This window comes from Nanorana parkeri, unplaced genomic scaffold, assembly GCF_000935625.1.
Source record: "Nanorana parkeri isolate BGI_ZX_2015 unplaced genomic scaffold, ASM93562v1 scaffold500, whole genome shotgun sequence".
Lineage (NCBI taxonomy): Eukaryota > Metazoa > Chordata > Amphibia > Anura > Dicroglossidae > Nanorana > Nanorana parkeri.
Window position 1 is genome coordinate 442,606 of NW_017306768.1, and position 15,224 is coordinate 457,829.

The 15,224-nt window shown below is 39.5% G+C and overlaps 1 protein-coding gene across 1 annotated transcript in view; it reads left to right on the top strand.

The window, feature by feature from the left end:
* The window catches only part of LOC108790770 (dystrophin-like), a 505,563-nt gene that overhangs the window by 145,775 nt on the left and 344,564 nt on the right, over positions 1-15,224 (top strand). Inside the window, exon 6 of the mRNA XM_018561111.1 lies at positions 9,891-9,969. Coding sequence (XP_018416613.1) covers positions 9,891-9,969 — 79 coding nt within the window. The remainder of the gene's footprint in view (positions 1-9,890; positions 9,970-15,224) is intronic.

Below are 15,224 nucleotides of genomic sequence, written 5' to 3' on the forward strand. Positions count from 1 at the left end.
TCCAGCCCTTAAAACCTTCAAACCATATTTTAAACCCACCTCTTCAAACAGGCATACAATATTGTCTTTGGTGAATGATCTATCCATGCTTCCTTATCTGATGCAGAAATCAGTAACAATTTACAGACAGCTTACTTGCATCCCTTGCCTCATGCTTCTACTCTTCTAGATCACTGCTAATGTGGGCAGGGTCCTGCCAACAACTTTTTTTGTTATCACTATTTTTTGCTAAACATCTGTATGTGCTTGCCGTTGGAGCATATTTGTATTTTGTTACCAGTACTACCCTGCTTGTTAGTCCTGATAGTTTTGGAGCCTATATACTGTTTGTCAGAGATGATAATTTTGCTAAGATTTTGATGTATATGCTTTGCAGTTACTAAAGTATAGGCAAATATTTAAGGCCAGTATCTTGATAAAGTCATTTTAATAAAGGGGTTTATTGATACTGCATGTTGAGCAATGATAATATAAATTAAGTCATATTTCATAAAGGTTAATGATCTAGAACAAGTAAGATTGACAAAACATTCAAGAAACTTGAACTCCCCTGCCTGGCAAGATATTATACGGAGGGAATCCAATGTCCTGACATTCTTGTGCTGTTGTTGTACAGGGAATGTTCAATATGTTAGTTAGCATAAAGGTGATGATTCAGAAAGAAGAATGGCCCTACAGCCTTTGAATCATTACAGGGTGATAAGCTAGTTCAACTGAAAGATATTTATTTGCTTTCTCTGACACAATTTTGGATAACCTACCAGGGACAGCATTGATTCAATAGAATTAAACAGTGAAAAGCTCATCTTGTCTAAAAAAAAAAGGGATTCATACAAATTAAACCTGTACTACTGTCTGAAAACATATTTGTACAATAAAATGTACTAATTTAAGGTACTTTATTGCAACGTAAAAAAAAACAGTTGACTGTTTTTTTTTCCATTCCTTTTCTACCAAGGCATATGATTGTATTCTCTAACCATGTATATACACTGTTGATGCCTTGGGTATCTGGGAATTATTACAATATATTAAAGTAGACATTGTTTGCTTTTTAGTTGCTCTTTAAGGGCTCGTTCACACCATCTGCATTTGGGCTGTGCAGGAAATAATGCAAGACAAGGCAATGTGCCTTGTCATTGATGGTGACAGTTTACACCACTGCATTCTGGTGGTGTGCACTTAAAAAAGTACGGCATGCAGTACTTTTTTTAAGCGTGCCGCAGTGCACTATGGGGAGCCCATAGAGCTTAATGAAATGGCACATATGCAAAAAAAAAAGAAACAGTGCGATGCAGCTGGATCAAGCACATTGGCACTGTACGGGCACACAGGCACACGCATACCTACAGTTGTGTGGTGGAGCTCGGCTGCTGGTCAAAACAAGCCTTCAAGCAAACCTGTCAAAAAAAAAATCCCGCCCCTCCACTTTGTCATTGGATCCTTTTATTGTCTATATTTGCCTTTACTGCTTCTCCACAGTGAGTTTGTAGAATTGCAGGATGGTTCTGTAAATTTTAGAGCAGAATCAGTATAGTCCAGTATAGGTACCAGATTGGGGCCTAGGTCAGGGTGGGGTGGATTTTATTTCAGACAAGTTTGGGGTGAGGTGGATTTTATTTCTGACAAGTTTGAGGTGGGGTGGATTTTATTTCTGACAGACGTTTATCTTAACCTGTTAGTATCCAGAGCCATTTTCACACCTTAGCTATGGACGTATTAATTTAGAAATACCGTTATTATTTCTGAATTAGCCATATATTGTTTTTTGGGGATAAACAAGACAATTTTTTTATGATATTGTATTCAAACATTATTATACAAGTTTTTTTAGGGTTTTTTAGCAGTAACAGTAAAAAAAATGTTTTCAGTTTGACCAGTAATAATTTTATAACAGCATTAATTTGTTGATTTGTCCCATTTATCCAGATGACAAAATTATATTTCTTGTAAAAAAACAGCTTACGTTATTACAAAAAAAATAATTTTTGTTTCATTTTGTATTTGTGTTTTTTTAACAGTTATGCTACAAAAAAATGAACCAGCATAAAGAGCAAAAACATATTTTCGCATGACTGAATAAAATGTAAAAATAGTTTATTAAAAATACCTAAAAAACAGCAGGAAGAGGAAAGAGTTAATAGGGCTAATTAAAGATAACAGGGAGTTAATAAGTGAACAAATGGGAGAGGCATTTCATTAAAAACAAATATATATTCTAATTAGCTGCTCTAAGAGCCTGAGCTTGCTATAATGTATCAACATTTGTTTATAGTTTAACAAGCACTGAGCATAGACACCTGCTTCTGCTGATCAACGCCAAATTGGGTGTTGATAGCAGCTGTGCTACAAAGGTTAGGGCCTTGGCTGTCAAACCAATAGCAGGTCTCAGGAGCTAGAAGCATGAGTGTATGCTTGGCTGAGAAGCGGGAAGGTCTCTAGGATGTGCAAGGTACATGAGCAAGTACGTTCTAGGTCCTTAACTGGTATGGTACCAAACAATTGGTGTAAAGTAGACATGTACATTCAGATTTGGACAAACTTGCTGATTTATGAAATTCCGTTGATTCGGCAGTTTATCCGAATCCGAAGTAACAAATTATTTTATGCCCAAATATACAAAAAAATTATATTTGGGCACATAATATTTTGTTTTGTATGGGCACCGCCATCTTGCTGCGTCCAAAATGGTGATGCCCATTCATGTGTATGACGTCACTCGACATCATGTGCCCCACCAAGATGGTGGGGCGCAAAATGTGTTGGTGTCCAATATGTGCGCTTTTTCAGATTCGGAGGTTCATTGCCTCCGAATCTAAAACAGCATAATTATTTGTTTCATCAAACGAAACGAATGAAAAGGTTTTTCCCTTTTCATTAATTTCATCCAAAACAAATTTTTATTCAGTGCACAAGTCTAGTGTAAAGCAGAAGTAGTATATTTGACTTGCAGCTGAGCTGTTACTTGTAGTTCTACAAGTATATATAGACATCTTACCCCTGGTTCTGCAGGCATGCAGGGCTGTGCTGTTGCTTGTAGTCCTCCAAGCATGTGCTCTGAACCTGACTCGCTCTTGCACCAGTCTGGCAGCTTTCGGCGTCTGCTGACCTCTCCTGCTGTTTCTTATACAGCATCTCGGCCATTCAGTGCAGTCTGCTTGTGGTCAAATCAGTGGTTCCTCCCTCGTGCTGACTCTATTTAAACCCAGGGCAGCAAATGGCACGCTGCCCGAGCAACGCTTTCCTAAGCTAGATGTCGAGCCCCCGTTTGTGATTGAACCTGATTGCCCTGAAGTTTATATGTGTCCTGACTGTTGACTTGTCCCTGGAAATCCCCGTCTTCTGTCTGTCCCTATCCTTTGGCTATTCCCTGGAAATCTCAGTCTTCAGATTGTCCCTGGAAGTCCTGGCCTCTGTCTGTCCCTGACCTTTGTTTTGTCCCTTGTTTGTGTGTCTGCAACCTGTCCAGAACTCTGGCCTTGTCTACATTCTAGGGACCTAAGGATTGTGACCTGGGGTCCGCACGCAGCTAAGCCCATCTACACTATCAAGGGCTCTGGTGAACACCAGCTGGCCCTTAGAATCCACATCCTGGGGGACCCCATGCCATCTACCTAGCATTGCAGCACCCTGCCCTGTACCTTGTCCTACCTGCCTGTTCTGTCTTCCACTGCCTCATTTAGTTCCCCTGCTCTGCTCCCTGCTTGTACTCCAGCTCTGGGAGTTGTCAGCCTACACTGCTTGCACCCTTTTTTCTAAGTGTCCCTGCAAGTGTAGTAGATAGGGTCCACAGACCTGATTTCAGTTTTTACCAGTAAGCCCCGATCCATGACAACATGCTTATTTATTTTTTACAAACTTGATTTTCCAAAGTAGGTACACTTGCAATTTGTTGAAGCTTTGTGAAAAAGGTGAAGTTTCTGTATATTCACTTTGCAATCTTTGCTGTGTGCAACTGAAGAAAAAAAATGATTGGATGAATACAGTCAACACACCTTCACTTTATTTACTACACTGTAACAATGCATATTTTACATTCTCTACTCCTTTAGTAAATCAACCCAGTGAATGATTGGGCCACATTATGCATACAATATATAATCTGGGGGAAGGGTGTATAACTTGTAAATTAATAATGACTTAATGATTAAGAAAACTCTGCTAACCCTTGTAGGTTATAGACTCATATGGTATGCCAATCTGCTGCTTTTAAAAGTAGTAGAATAATCTCTTTTACTAAAAGGGTATTGTATGCAGTAGGAAATAGATGTGCACTTGTTCAGTTTCAGTTTTAAGTACTAGTTAAAAAATGGTGTCCCAGAACATAAACCTTAGCTTCACTATTAAGTCAAATAGAAAAAAAACAATATGTAGCCCAACCCACGTAAAAATAAAAAACAGCTGCTTATACAATACTCACCTGTTCTCTGGCTCTGCCGACTCACCACTCCAGAATCCAGTGCAGTCCCCTTACAGGTTGGAAGGTGCCCTGCATTATTTAACCCACTTCCTGTGAACTCCGGATGTCAAGGGCCCTCCCACTGGGTGCTGCAAAGAACAGTGCCATGTTATTAAGTCACACTCTTCTCTGCAGCATTCAGGGCCAGCCCCATCCAAGGAGGCAAAGGTTGAAAAAGAGGATCCATGATGTCACATGACTGGACTGTTAGAAGTGGGCTTTGTAGGAGTGCCTAAAGGATCAAGTAAATTAGTAGAGGCGTGTTCCTGGTTTTGGAATGGAATGTCCAACAAGCCCATACATGTGTAATGGTCAAGTGGCCACGGGCTTTGGGACATGTGGTGTACATACATATAAAGGAACTTTACCTGCTAGAGTATTTGTAATTCTGCTCAGGGAGTTTTATGATTCTCACATACCTGCCATCTATTTCTTTCAAAGCACTGAAAAACAATGCGTATTTTTCCACCGCAAGTAGTAATAACACAATGCAGTACACTTCTATAAATCCCTAGGCATGGAACACTAATGGCTAATATAGAAAAGGCAATAGTAAACTGATCACTTCAAGGTCACCACAAATGATGCAAGGACACATGATTGGAAATGTAAAGTTGAATATTCAACTGCATAATAGATTCTTTACTGTAAAAGCTGGGAAAATAATGAATAACCTTTTACAGAAATACATTGTAGCAAATACTCTAAAGACAATTGGATATATTTCTAAAATATCAAAATGTAAAGGGTTGCCTATGTTTATAGAATATAGTACATAGAATGTTGAATCGATTTTTGTTAGGGCCCAGAAGGACTTTTTCCCAAGTTAAAGCAAATTCGATCATGCTTTTTAGGGTATTTTCATTCTTTGAAGTAGGAGTTATGGACATATTTCTGTATGCAACTTAACTTTGCAACTAAGTAATCTCAATATTGAAAAGGCGTATGTGTTCAAAATTGGGTGGCTTTATGTTTTAAGTGCTCGTTGACACCAGCAAGCCATGCTGAGCAAAGTGTGGTATGCAATGAGAGGCACAGTGCTTCCCTATTTTCTTTTTTCAGAAGTGACATTTTATGATGTTCGGTTGGCACAGCGAGGTGCAATGTGGTTGTGCCAAGTCACACCCCACTGCGCTGAAAAAGTACAATATTCCGTATTTTTTTCTTCAGTACACACCACTGCAACGTAAAAGTATGAATTATGCCCATTGAAACAAGGCAAATTGCCTTGTCTGTGCATTGGGGCTGTGTTGGAAAAAGCTGCCAGTAAAGCCCCAACTCTTATGGTGTGAACAAGCCCTAAAGGCCATTCTGTTTTCATTAGAAAGTGTAAAATTTAACAAATAGACTGCACCCTCCTCAACCTGTTGGTCGATACTCAGCACTGACATGTAGTCAAGTTCCAGCTATAGACTTAGCTTGAATCAGAAGTGTTAAAATACAATTAAAAACAGTCAGTCAGTGCATAATCAAACTTCTGCTACTAAAAGTGAAAGATAAAGCAAATTACTTTTTGAATTTTTTAGTAGAGGGATATAATTAGCTGAAGGGCTCATTCAGACCATGTCCATTGACCTGCACTGATCTGCATTGATCCACACATTCTCAATGCAAGCACACATAAAAAACAATTGCTTCTATGCACCCTGGCTGTTGGGCGGATCTTATTTCTCAGAACCTCCCTCTTTCAGACATCATTGGGAATCCCTCTTTCCTCCCAGCTTTTAGAATCCCTCGGCATTCGAATGGTGGATCCATCGGTGTGTTAGGTTTGCTCTTGAGCTGCTATTTTTGGATGGTGTCAAATCCTTTTCGTACTTACATGAACATTTTACAGCTGCCTTTGGAAGAACGTTTAGATTCCTACAAATTAGTAGTTGTGTTAGATCTCTCCTCCGACATTGTCTCGGTTGCCCGCATAACTTCACACCCTTTGAAGCTCACAGCAACTCAGATCCACGTTCTAGCAGGTCTTATCTCCATGTTATATGCTGACTTATCGCCTTCCGTGGGGCTTCCAAACTGTCTTGTATGCAGGCTTGGGAACGAGATCTGGGAGATCTGCCTGAATGGGCGGAAGATTTGTTTAGCTGCCGCTACCGACTCACCCAATATCTTAGTTCAGAAAAATGCCCATAAGGTATTGTTCAGCTGGTTTATGACTCCAGATAGGATCTCTAAATTATCCCCAGAGGCTCCTTCTCATTGTTTCTGGGGTTGTGCTTTCAGGGGCACCCTTTTCCATATTTTGTGGCAATGTCACAGAGTGCAGAGATTGTGGATATGGGTGTATAAATTGTTGAGAACAGTAACTGTTCTCTTAACTGTTCCTTAGTTCATAGACCCTGAGAAGCTCTACTAGAGTGGCCAGTTACTGTGGTTATGAAGCGGAAGAGAAATCTGGCTGCTTTCATCTTCCTGGCCACCCGTCAGACCCGTTGGGCCTGGAAACGCTCATCTCTGAACTTTTTGGAGGTTAAGCAAAGGATCATGGGCATAATGGTGCATGAAAAACTCACAGCAATTTAATCTGATTCGCACTCCTCATTTTTGAAAACCTGGAATACGTGGCTGGATTACATCAACCCGCTGAACCTTGACCGCACATTGCTATCCCTTTGAGAGGTAATGTTGGTGGTGGCTGGTTTGTGCCTCGCTGTTCTCCACGCAGTCCTTCCTCGTCTCTTCTTTCTCTCCTTTCTCTTTACTTTATCTTTCTCTCTCCATTTTCAGATGGTACTGTATTTTGTCCATTTAGGAACCACACTGGGGTAATGTTGCACTGTTAATTGGCCTCTTGGTTCAATGTTTGCCTTACGGAACCCTCCTTGTTGGAGCTCTGGGGATATCAGTGCACAGTGGGTCCCCTCATTCTCTGCAATAGTTGCTTGATGAGGGCGTTTGCCCTATACGTTACCTTTAATATATACCCAAACCAGGATCATTTTCACTATTGATAAACTACAAATCATCTTGTATGTAGGTTAGTTTAAAGCCGAAAATTGTATGCTGTACTCACACAGCCTGCTTTGATATACTACTATTATACTGTTGCTGTTAATATTTGATAGATATTTTAAATATAATGCTCCATTTATGAAGACACTTTACATGGCATTCTGCAAATTGTGCTGAGATCCTTTTATATATTTATTTAATTTAATTGTTGTAGATTTATTGATTGCTTCTTCTACTAAGAATGTAAATGGTAGATTAATTAATTGTTTGAACTAGAGAAATACAATAAATATAATTTACTTTGCGGTGAACAGGTCTTATTAAGGTCTCTTGCACCTTTCCAAATAAATACCTCAGGAACAGAAGAGTAAGCTGTACCATAATTTACTAAATCATGATGCATTAGCTGTAAACATTTATTGCACATAGATTTTTATGCATTTCTCACATGAGGGAGCATAAGTGCATGACCAGATGTATTCTGATTGTAGCCATTATTTCTCTCTGCAGTCTCTTTTGTGGTTTTTGAGTCACCTCCGAACTCAATAGCTGCATTGTTCAAATTTCCTGTCAGCTGTTTATTATATTTGTATTTTATGTTGATAATGAGTGCCCTTTTCTGTTTTTTCTGTTTTCTTGTTTTTTTTCCTTTGTCTTTGCTATATTGAACACTAAACTTTAATCCCGATGTTGAACTCCATTCAGGACAGCTCTGCTAACAAACTAATAAAATATTAGGTTGTATGTGTTTTCTATTTTTACTTTATTATTAAAAGAGTTAACAAGTTAAAAATGAAATGCCTAGACATTTTGCACATAGCTGTATGAGGATATAGGAGTGACCAATAGTAGACAGAATTACATTGTATGCGGATATAGGAGTGACCAATAGTAGACAGAATTACATTGTATGCAGTGACTGAATGAGAGAGCACAAAAAAAGCAGAATGGTGTCACAAAGGACATTTGCTACTTTTAACGGGACTTAAACTCATGGATGATCATTTTTTTTTACACTGGACAATCCATCTCAACACACATTAATGCTTCCTTACCATACGTTTCATAAATGTAGAATTATGTGTGGACTTTTCTTTGAAAGTGTTTTTTCATTTCTTGCCTATACAGTAGTTACTCTTTCAAATAGTCTTTATTTACAGCTGTATTTTTTGTGCACTTTACAGTCCTTTTTTTTCCTACTTATTATTTTGTAAATGTCTGTCTCGAGTATCTTTTAGCTGTTTGGACTTCAGCTCTTCTACGTCCCAACAGACAGCTTGCATCTGTTTTCTGAAGTAAGATACATCTCTGGCTGGGCTCAATACCTTTGCATTTCATATGTGAGAAAAAACCTTGATGCATTCACATTTAAAGAATGTATATAGGTAGGACCAATAAGTACTGAAATCGATAGTGGTAACTGGAACCAGATAAAAAAAACACATTCATTAGGTAATGCTTGGTTTCAGGGCCATTTAGAAGCTCAGGATACAGGTGACAATAGGGATATAGCTACAGTAGCAGGGCAACTAGTTACATGATTTGTCTACATGAAAAATGCATGTTTGTTACTGTTTTTATGCTGTGATTTAATAAAGGACATTTTATTGAGGATCTCAATGTGTGGTCTGCATTTGGACTTCAATATGAAAAATGAAAAATGTTGATGCTTAACTAGTGTGTGTCTTTAGAATATGCTGCTTGTTATTTTTTTAAGCGTGTACAAACTGTTTTTATAATGTACCCTGGTACATGAAAAAAGCAAACGTGGAAACTATTGGTGCAAATTTTAGACGTGTCTGATACATGTTGAAAATATAAGCTCAATATGCAATAAAAACAAACTAGGAATCATCCTTTAACATTCTTCCTATCATCTTCTAACATTCAGTCTATACTAGATTGCAAAAAGCTAATTGGATGCTATCATTAAGCACAGCTCATTGCTTTCTTTTTTCTTTTGCTCAGTTCTCCAACAAGCCTCTAGGTGTAGGCTTATTTTGACATTAGTCTATTAGTGGAATTACTTTGCATGCAATGTCTCATGACCTCTGTATTGCCTTTCATGCCTCATATTTTTCATACCCTAGTGATTTACAAATAAAAAAGAATGATAGCAATATAGGTTTGTGCAATAGAAACACATGTTTGAGAATTAGCTGAGTATGCAAGATGTTACCTTTACCACTTAATGTTGTAGCCTCAGGTCATAAAGGAATGACATATGGTCTCCCATTTTATGGCTTATAGAAAAATAACAATTTGTTTTCTAATGTTTTGAAGCGTCCCAGTTTTAAACGGGGCAATGTTTCTCAAACAATATTAAAAAAAAAGTAATTCAGAGTTTTAAAGCCCTGACACAGCATCTCATTGCCTGAGACCCTAAGGTTTGCAGAACAATAATATCCTGCTTCCCTAATTGCAGCTCATCATCATGTGTTGAAATAATCTTTTTTTCTTCTCTCACTCTAAGGTGTCCATTGATGAGCGCATCAGACAATTACATGAAGCCCATAGGGATTTTGGCCCCACGTCTCAGCACTTCCTTTCCAGTAAGCATTTTAACTTCTGTTAATTAACCTGCATGCTCAACCTCCCCAGTTCACATGAGGCGATCCTATACATCACATTATTATTTTTGCAGTGATAATATTGGGTCTGCACCTTTCAAAGAAAAACGCTGATCAGTGCTGTCTTAAGGAGAGCTCTTAAATGCTTGCCTCATGTTATGCACAGGGTACTAATGTGAGATTTATCAATATGTCATTGAACACAACTAAATGTTGACAATTTAGTTCTCCCTGAGGATTTTGATTGACAATGACTGCTTGGTTGTATTACATGCTTTTATACTGTCATTGGTTGTTTAAATTCTTCATTATGGTGCCTTTATTGTCTGTCAGCAAACTTTAAGTCAAAATTAACATGTAAAAACAAAGTTTTTGTCAACCATTATTCTGCTGCTCAAGGAGGCAAATAAAGCTTCTAAAGATATAGGGGTCTATTCACAAAGCTGCCGAGGGCAGCCGAGTGAATGACCGAATTTCTTGGTTATTTATAATGACTAAGATATTAGTAAACAAATCCACACAAATCAAAATTCATTCCCAGATCTACTTGATTCATCAATGAATGCTGCTGTATATAATGTTATCTATCTATCTATCTATCTATCTATCTATCTATCTGTCTGTCTGTCTGTCTATCTATCATCTATCCATGTACATAAGGGCTCATGTACATAGGCAGTAAGCATTCTGGTGCTTCTGAGCTCATTTTAATTGTGTTTCAAATTATTTGACTTACCTTTCAGTTGCTGAAGTAGTTGGTTCAAGTTGTACCAAGCTGATTTGAGCTGGTTTTACATTGACTAGTATCAGGAGACATGAAGCTCAGAAGCAAACAAAGGACATTTGAGTTAATATCTACTTAAACCCTTGATATTCAAAGATGTCAAGTGTTCAGAGTCAACTGTTGCACTTTATTGATCATGTCCTGAAGTGACTTGGTATAGAGGACTAAAAAGGTAAAAAGGCTTGCAAATGACCATTGACGACCCGGTCCCCAAAATCTGTCTATTCCAATCTGGTCAAAAAATGATATTGAATACCCACATTCGCCACCAAATGTAGTTATGAAATTTAGCCATGCATCTTTGCTGAATAAGAACATTAAAGTGGACTTTCACCCCCTTTTACTAAAAATCAAACCAGCATACAACTCTGCATGCTGATATAAAATCATAATACATTCATTAGTAAAACGCACTTGTTTTTTAATTTACTTACAAAAAGAGTGTATCTACTTACTGGCCTATTTCTGGCACAAATGATGTAGTGTGCTAAAGTATTGAATCCTGGGAAGATTGCATCAGCAGAGCATTGCTAGGAAATCTCATCTGTAATCTCATGAGATCTCAAGGAAAGGCCTTTTTTTCCCCTGAGATGATGTGTATGGTCACATGTCCTAGTCACATATCTAGTCACATGTGCCAGAGTTCCAATAAGTAAATGAAGAGCTAGTAATCAGCCGCTAGTTAAAATGCCTACTTTCAGAAGACTGGGAAAGAAAAGAGAAATAAGGTATCCAAGGAATACAAAGCCTGAAATTACTAAACAAAGGTGTGTTTGTTGTTATTTTAAAGATATGGGTAAAGCTCCTCTTTAAGCTTGGAGAAACCTGCCAGAAATAATAATGACTTTCCACTGGATCCAATACTAAAAAAAGTTGTGCCTGGATTTAGGCTTTAACCACTTAAGCATTGAACGATTTGAAGGGAAAATAAAAAATGACGATATTATAGATTCTTAACTTCACTTAGAATAATAACCATTATGTTACTGGTTGCTATCACCAATTTGTTACTTTCAATTTTTTTTATATCCCAGTGCTTTGACTGTAGAAAGAGGTAGTTGATATTTTCGAATTACAACATGATTCTCTATATTTTGGAATGTAGTTGTGGTTTTCTTCATGTTCTATTGCTGTGGATAAATAATGCATGCTGCAACTAATAATGCATACTGCAAAAGTGGCTACTGTTTTTTCTGCAAAAATGTTCATTAAAATATTTGTCTACACCACCTGAAAAATCAAGAAATACATTTTACTATACATTTGTAATTTTTAACTCCACCTTTTTTCAGTTGGATCATATACTTCAAATTTGATCTAAAACTGTAGTTTATGTTTACCTTCAAATTAGAAAAAAACAATATATTGACACTTGGCAGTGGAAAAATAATAGTCCAAAGTCCTTCTGTTCTCATGAGTCATTTTGTATGGGCAGTGAGGGCAGAAGAAGAGGTGCCCTTGTTAACAAAGGATTAGTAAATAAGTGCAAATACTAAAAAAAAAAAGAAAACTTTTAGGAAATTCAAAATATTGCACTCAGAGGAGTTTCTACTTGTGCTGTAATGCACATTTTCTGTTTTGTCAGTGACCCCATTTTTTTTTTATAATTGTGTAGAAAAAAAGTTTTGCAGATCAGCAGTGCCAAGAACGCTGTAGTACAGTGTTCAGGTTGAAAAGCTAAATAATCTATTGACAGCTGGAGAAGAGAAGGTTCATCTGAAATTTAATGAGGTGAAACAAGGGCATAAAAACTGAAGGTTAAAACAATTAGCATGGCTAGTCACCTAAATTAATAACAGATTTAGTAAGAATGCCAGAATTATATTGACACTTCAGTATCATGGTATCAAGATGAGAAAGAAATGTTTAATTACCTTCAAAATGCCCAAAACTTTGCTCTTCATATTTTTTTATCCTATTTTGAAGCTACAGTCTCTGGGTGTGGTTTTGCTGTTAATATACCTTAGAGCTCAACTCTAGTCAAACAGCTAAATACGCAGATTATTAATAATATTATTACTATTATTATTATACAGGATTTATATAGCACCAACAGTTTAGTTTGCACAGCGCTTTACAACATATGGGAAGTACAATTACAATACAATACCATACAAAAGGATTAGAAAGACCCTGCCTGTGAGAACTTACAATTTATTCCTCATCCTGCAACTGGACAGTGATTTAAATTATTATTATACAGGATTTATATAGCGCCAACAGTTTGCGCAGCGCTTTACAATATAGGAAAGACATTACAATCACAATACAAATCAAGACAAGATGGTAAGGAAGGCCCATAAATAATGATTTACAGGTGCCTCCACAGAGCTGTAGCTAGCCTATTTTGCGCCCGAGGCAAGAACAGAAAATTGTGCCCCCTCCCCCCCCCCCGATGTTTTTTTGAGGAAATGAAATAAATAACAAGGAATTAATGATATTTAAACCGTTTATTTCAGTTACATAAGAAACATAAAGATATGTAACTTAACATAAATAACAACTTCATAAAAAATAAACTTACAGTGTAGTTAAAGGAGAACTATGGGGTCAGGGCTTTTCCCCATGGTTCTCCTTAGGGTAACGGGAGGACACAAACTAGCGTCCTCCCGTCACCCTAAGCTCAGTATACCGCGAGCTACAGCTCGCGGTATACTGAGACACCGCAACTGAAGCTGATCCCGGCAATTCTCTCTGGATACATCCAGCTGCGGGATTAACAGCTGGCTCTGCCTATCCAGAGGCAGAGCCAGCTGTGCCAGCCCCCTCCCCCGTCCGTTCCGCCAGTCAGCGCTGGAGGATCGGAGAGGGGGGGAATCCCTGCAGAGTGCTGTGAGTAACAGTTACGGCTCTCTGCAGGAATAGATCAAGAAGTGAGCGAGCAACGGTATGTGTTCGCTTACTTCCCGATCTATTGAGCCGACGTGTGACAGTGTCATTGTCACAGGTCGGCTCAGATTATAATTCTCCTTTAAGCCTGTGACACACTACATGCAAAGCCGTGCAGAGCAAAGCAAAGCTGTCAGGCATGGAGCTTCGCATGCAGTGTGTGAGCTGAGTGTGGCCAGATGAAGGACTGCATCATCAGCCAATTGGCTCGAGCGTAAAACCGAATGGCCTTCGCATCTTGACGCGTGGGTTTATACGCGCAAGCCGATTGGTTGAAGATGACATTTTTAATCTCAGCACGCTCAGCTATGCACACTCTAGCAAGCTGCCGTGCCGGAGACAAAATTACATGACACACTGCACGTGAAGGCAGCGCGCCACCGCTGCGCGCTGCTTCGCGTGCAGTGGGTCACAGCCTGAGGGCCCAGTCACACCATAAAGAGTGCGTACTGTAACGGCCAGCTCACTGTGTTTTGTGGCGGGGGGACGGGGGGGGTGGCTGCGCATTGAAGTCAATGGCACCGCAGCCATGCGCCCCACCCAGAGTGCGATCACCGTCACCCGAATGCGTGACACATCAGTGCCTGTGTTCCGGTCCAGTGGGATCTGCAAAACAGTAGTGCATGCAGCATTTTGGCAGATCGCACTGGAGCAGAACGCAGGCACTGATGTGCCACACATTCGGGTGACGGCTATCGCACTGTGGGTGGGGGGCATGGCTGTGGTGCCATTGACTTCAATGCACTGCCACGCCCCCTCCCGCTCCAAAACAAAGTGAGCCGGCCGGGTTGTGTTCCAGTGCGTTCCAGAGGCTGAACGCACTGGAACGCACTCCTTATGGTGTGACTGGGCCCTTAAGGATGTAGGTGGGGTAGTTTGCAGGTGGGGGGGAGATATTGGAGGGGGTTAGGAACATCATCAATTAGAGATGTTTTAAAAAATATTTTATCTCTATTATTTAAATTATAGTCAAAATTATGTGGGGGGGATGCTCAATGGGAACAGTATTGAGTCCATACAGTCTCCATTGAGCATCCCCCCACATAATTTTGATTATAATTTAAATAATAGAGATAAAACTAATAGATTAGATACTAATGTGGAGGCAGGTACACAGGTGTCACACATATTACTATCAGTATATCGCTCCCCTTCTTCTCCATCACTTCTACAGTACAGAAGTGATGGAAAAGAAGGGGAGTGATATACTGACTGACTGTCATTGTCACAGCATAGTACCTGAAGGCTGCAGCTCTCCCTCTCTGTCCTCTCTGTGTCAGATCCGATTCTCATCAGGGATCACCTCATCCTATGCTGGACTCGTCACTCGACCTTGGGACTCGCCTCAGCCACCTCACGGCCACACCTCCCTCGCTACGATCTCTGGCCGGCGGGAGCTCTCCTGAGTCCCTCCCTTTAGTTCTCACCGCTGGCAGCGTGAGAGAGCTGCGGCACCGCAGGCTCCTCAGATGGGTGCTGGCAGCATGAGAAAGCCGCGACACGGCGGCCGCAGGCAGAGCACACCTTTTAAACATTGGCCGCACTAAAAAATCTTCGGGCCCAC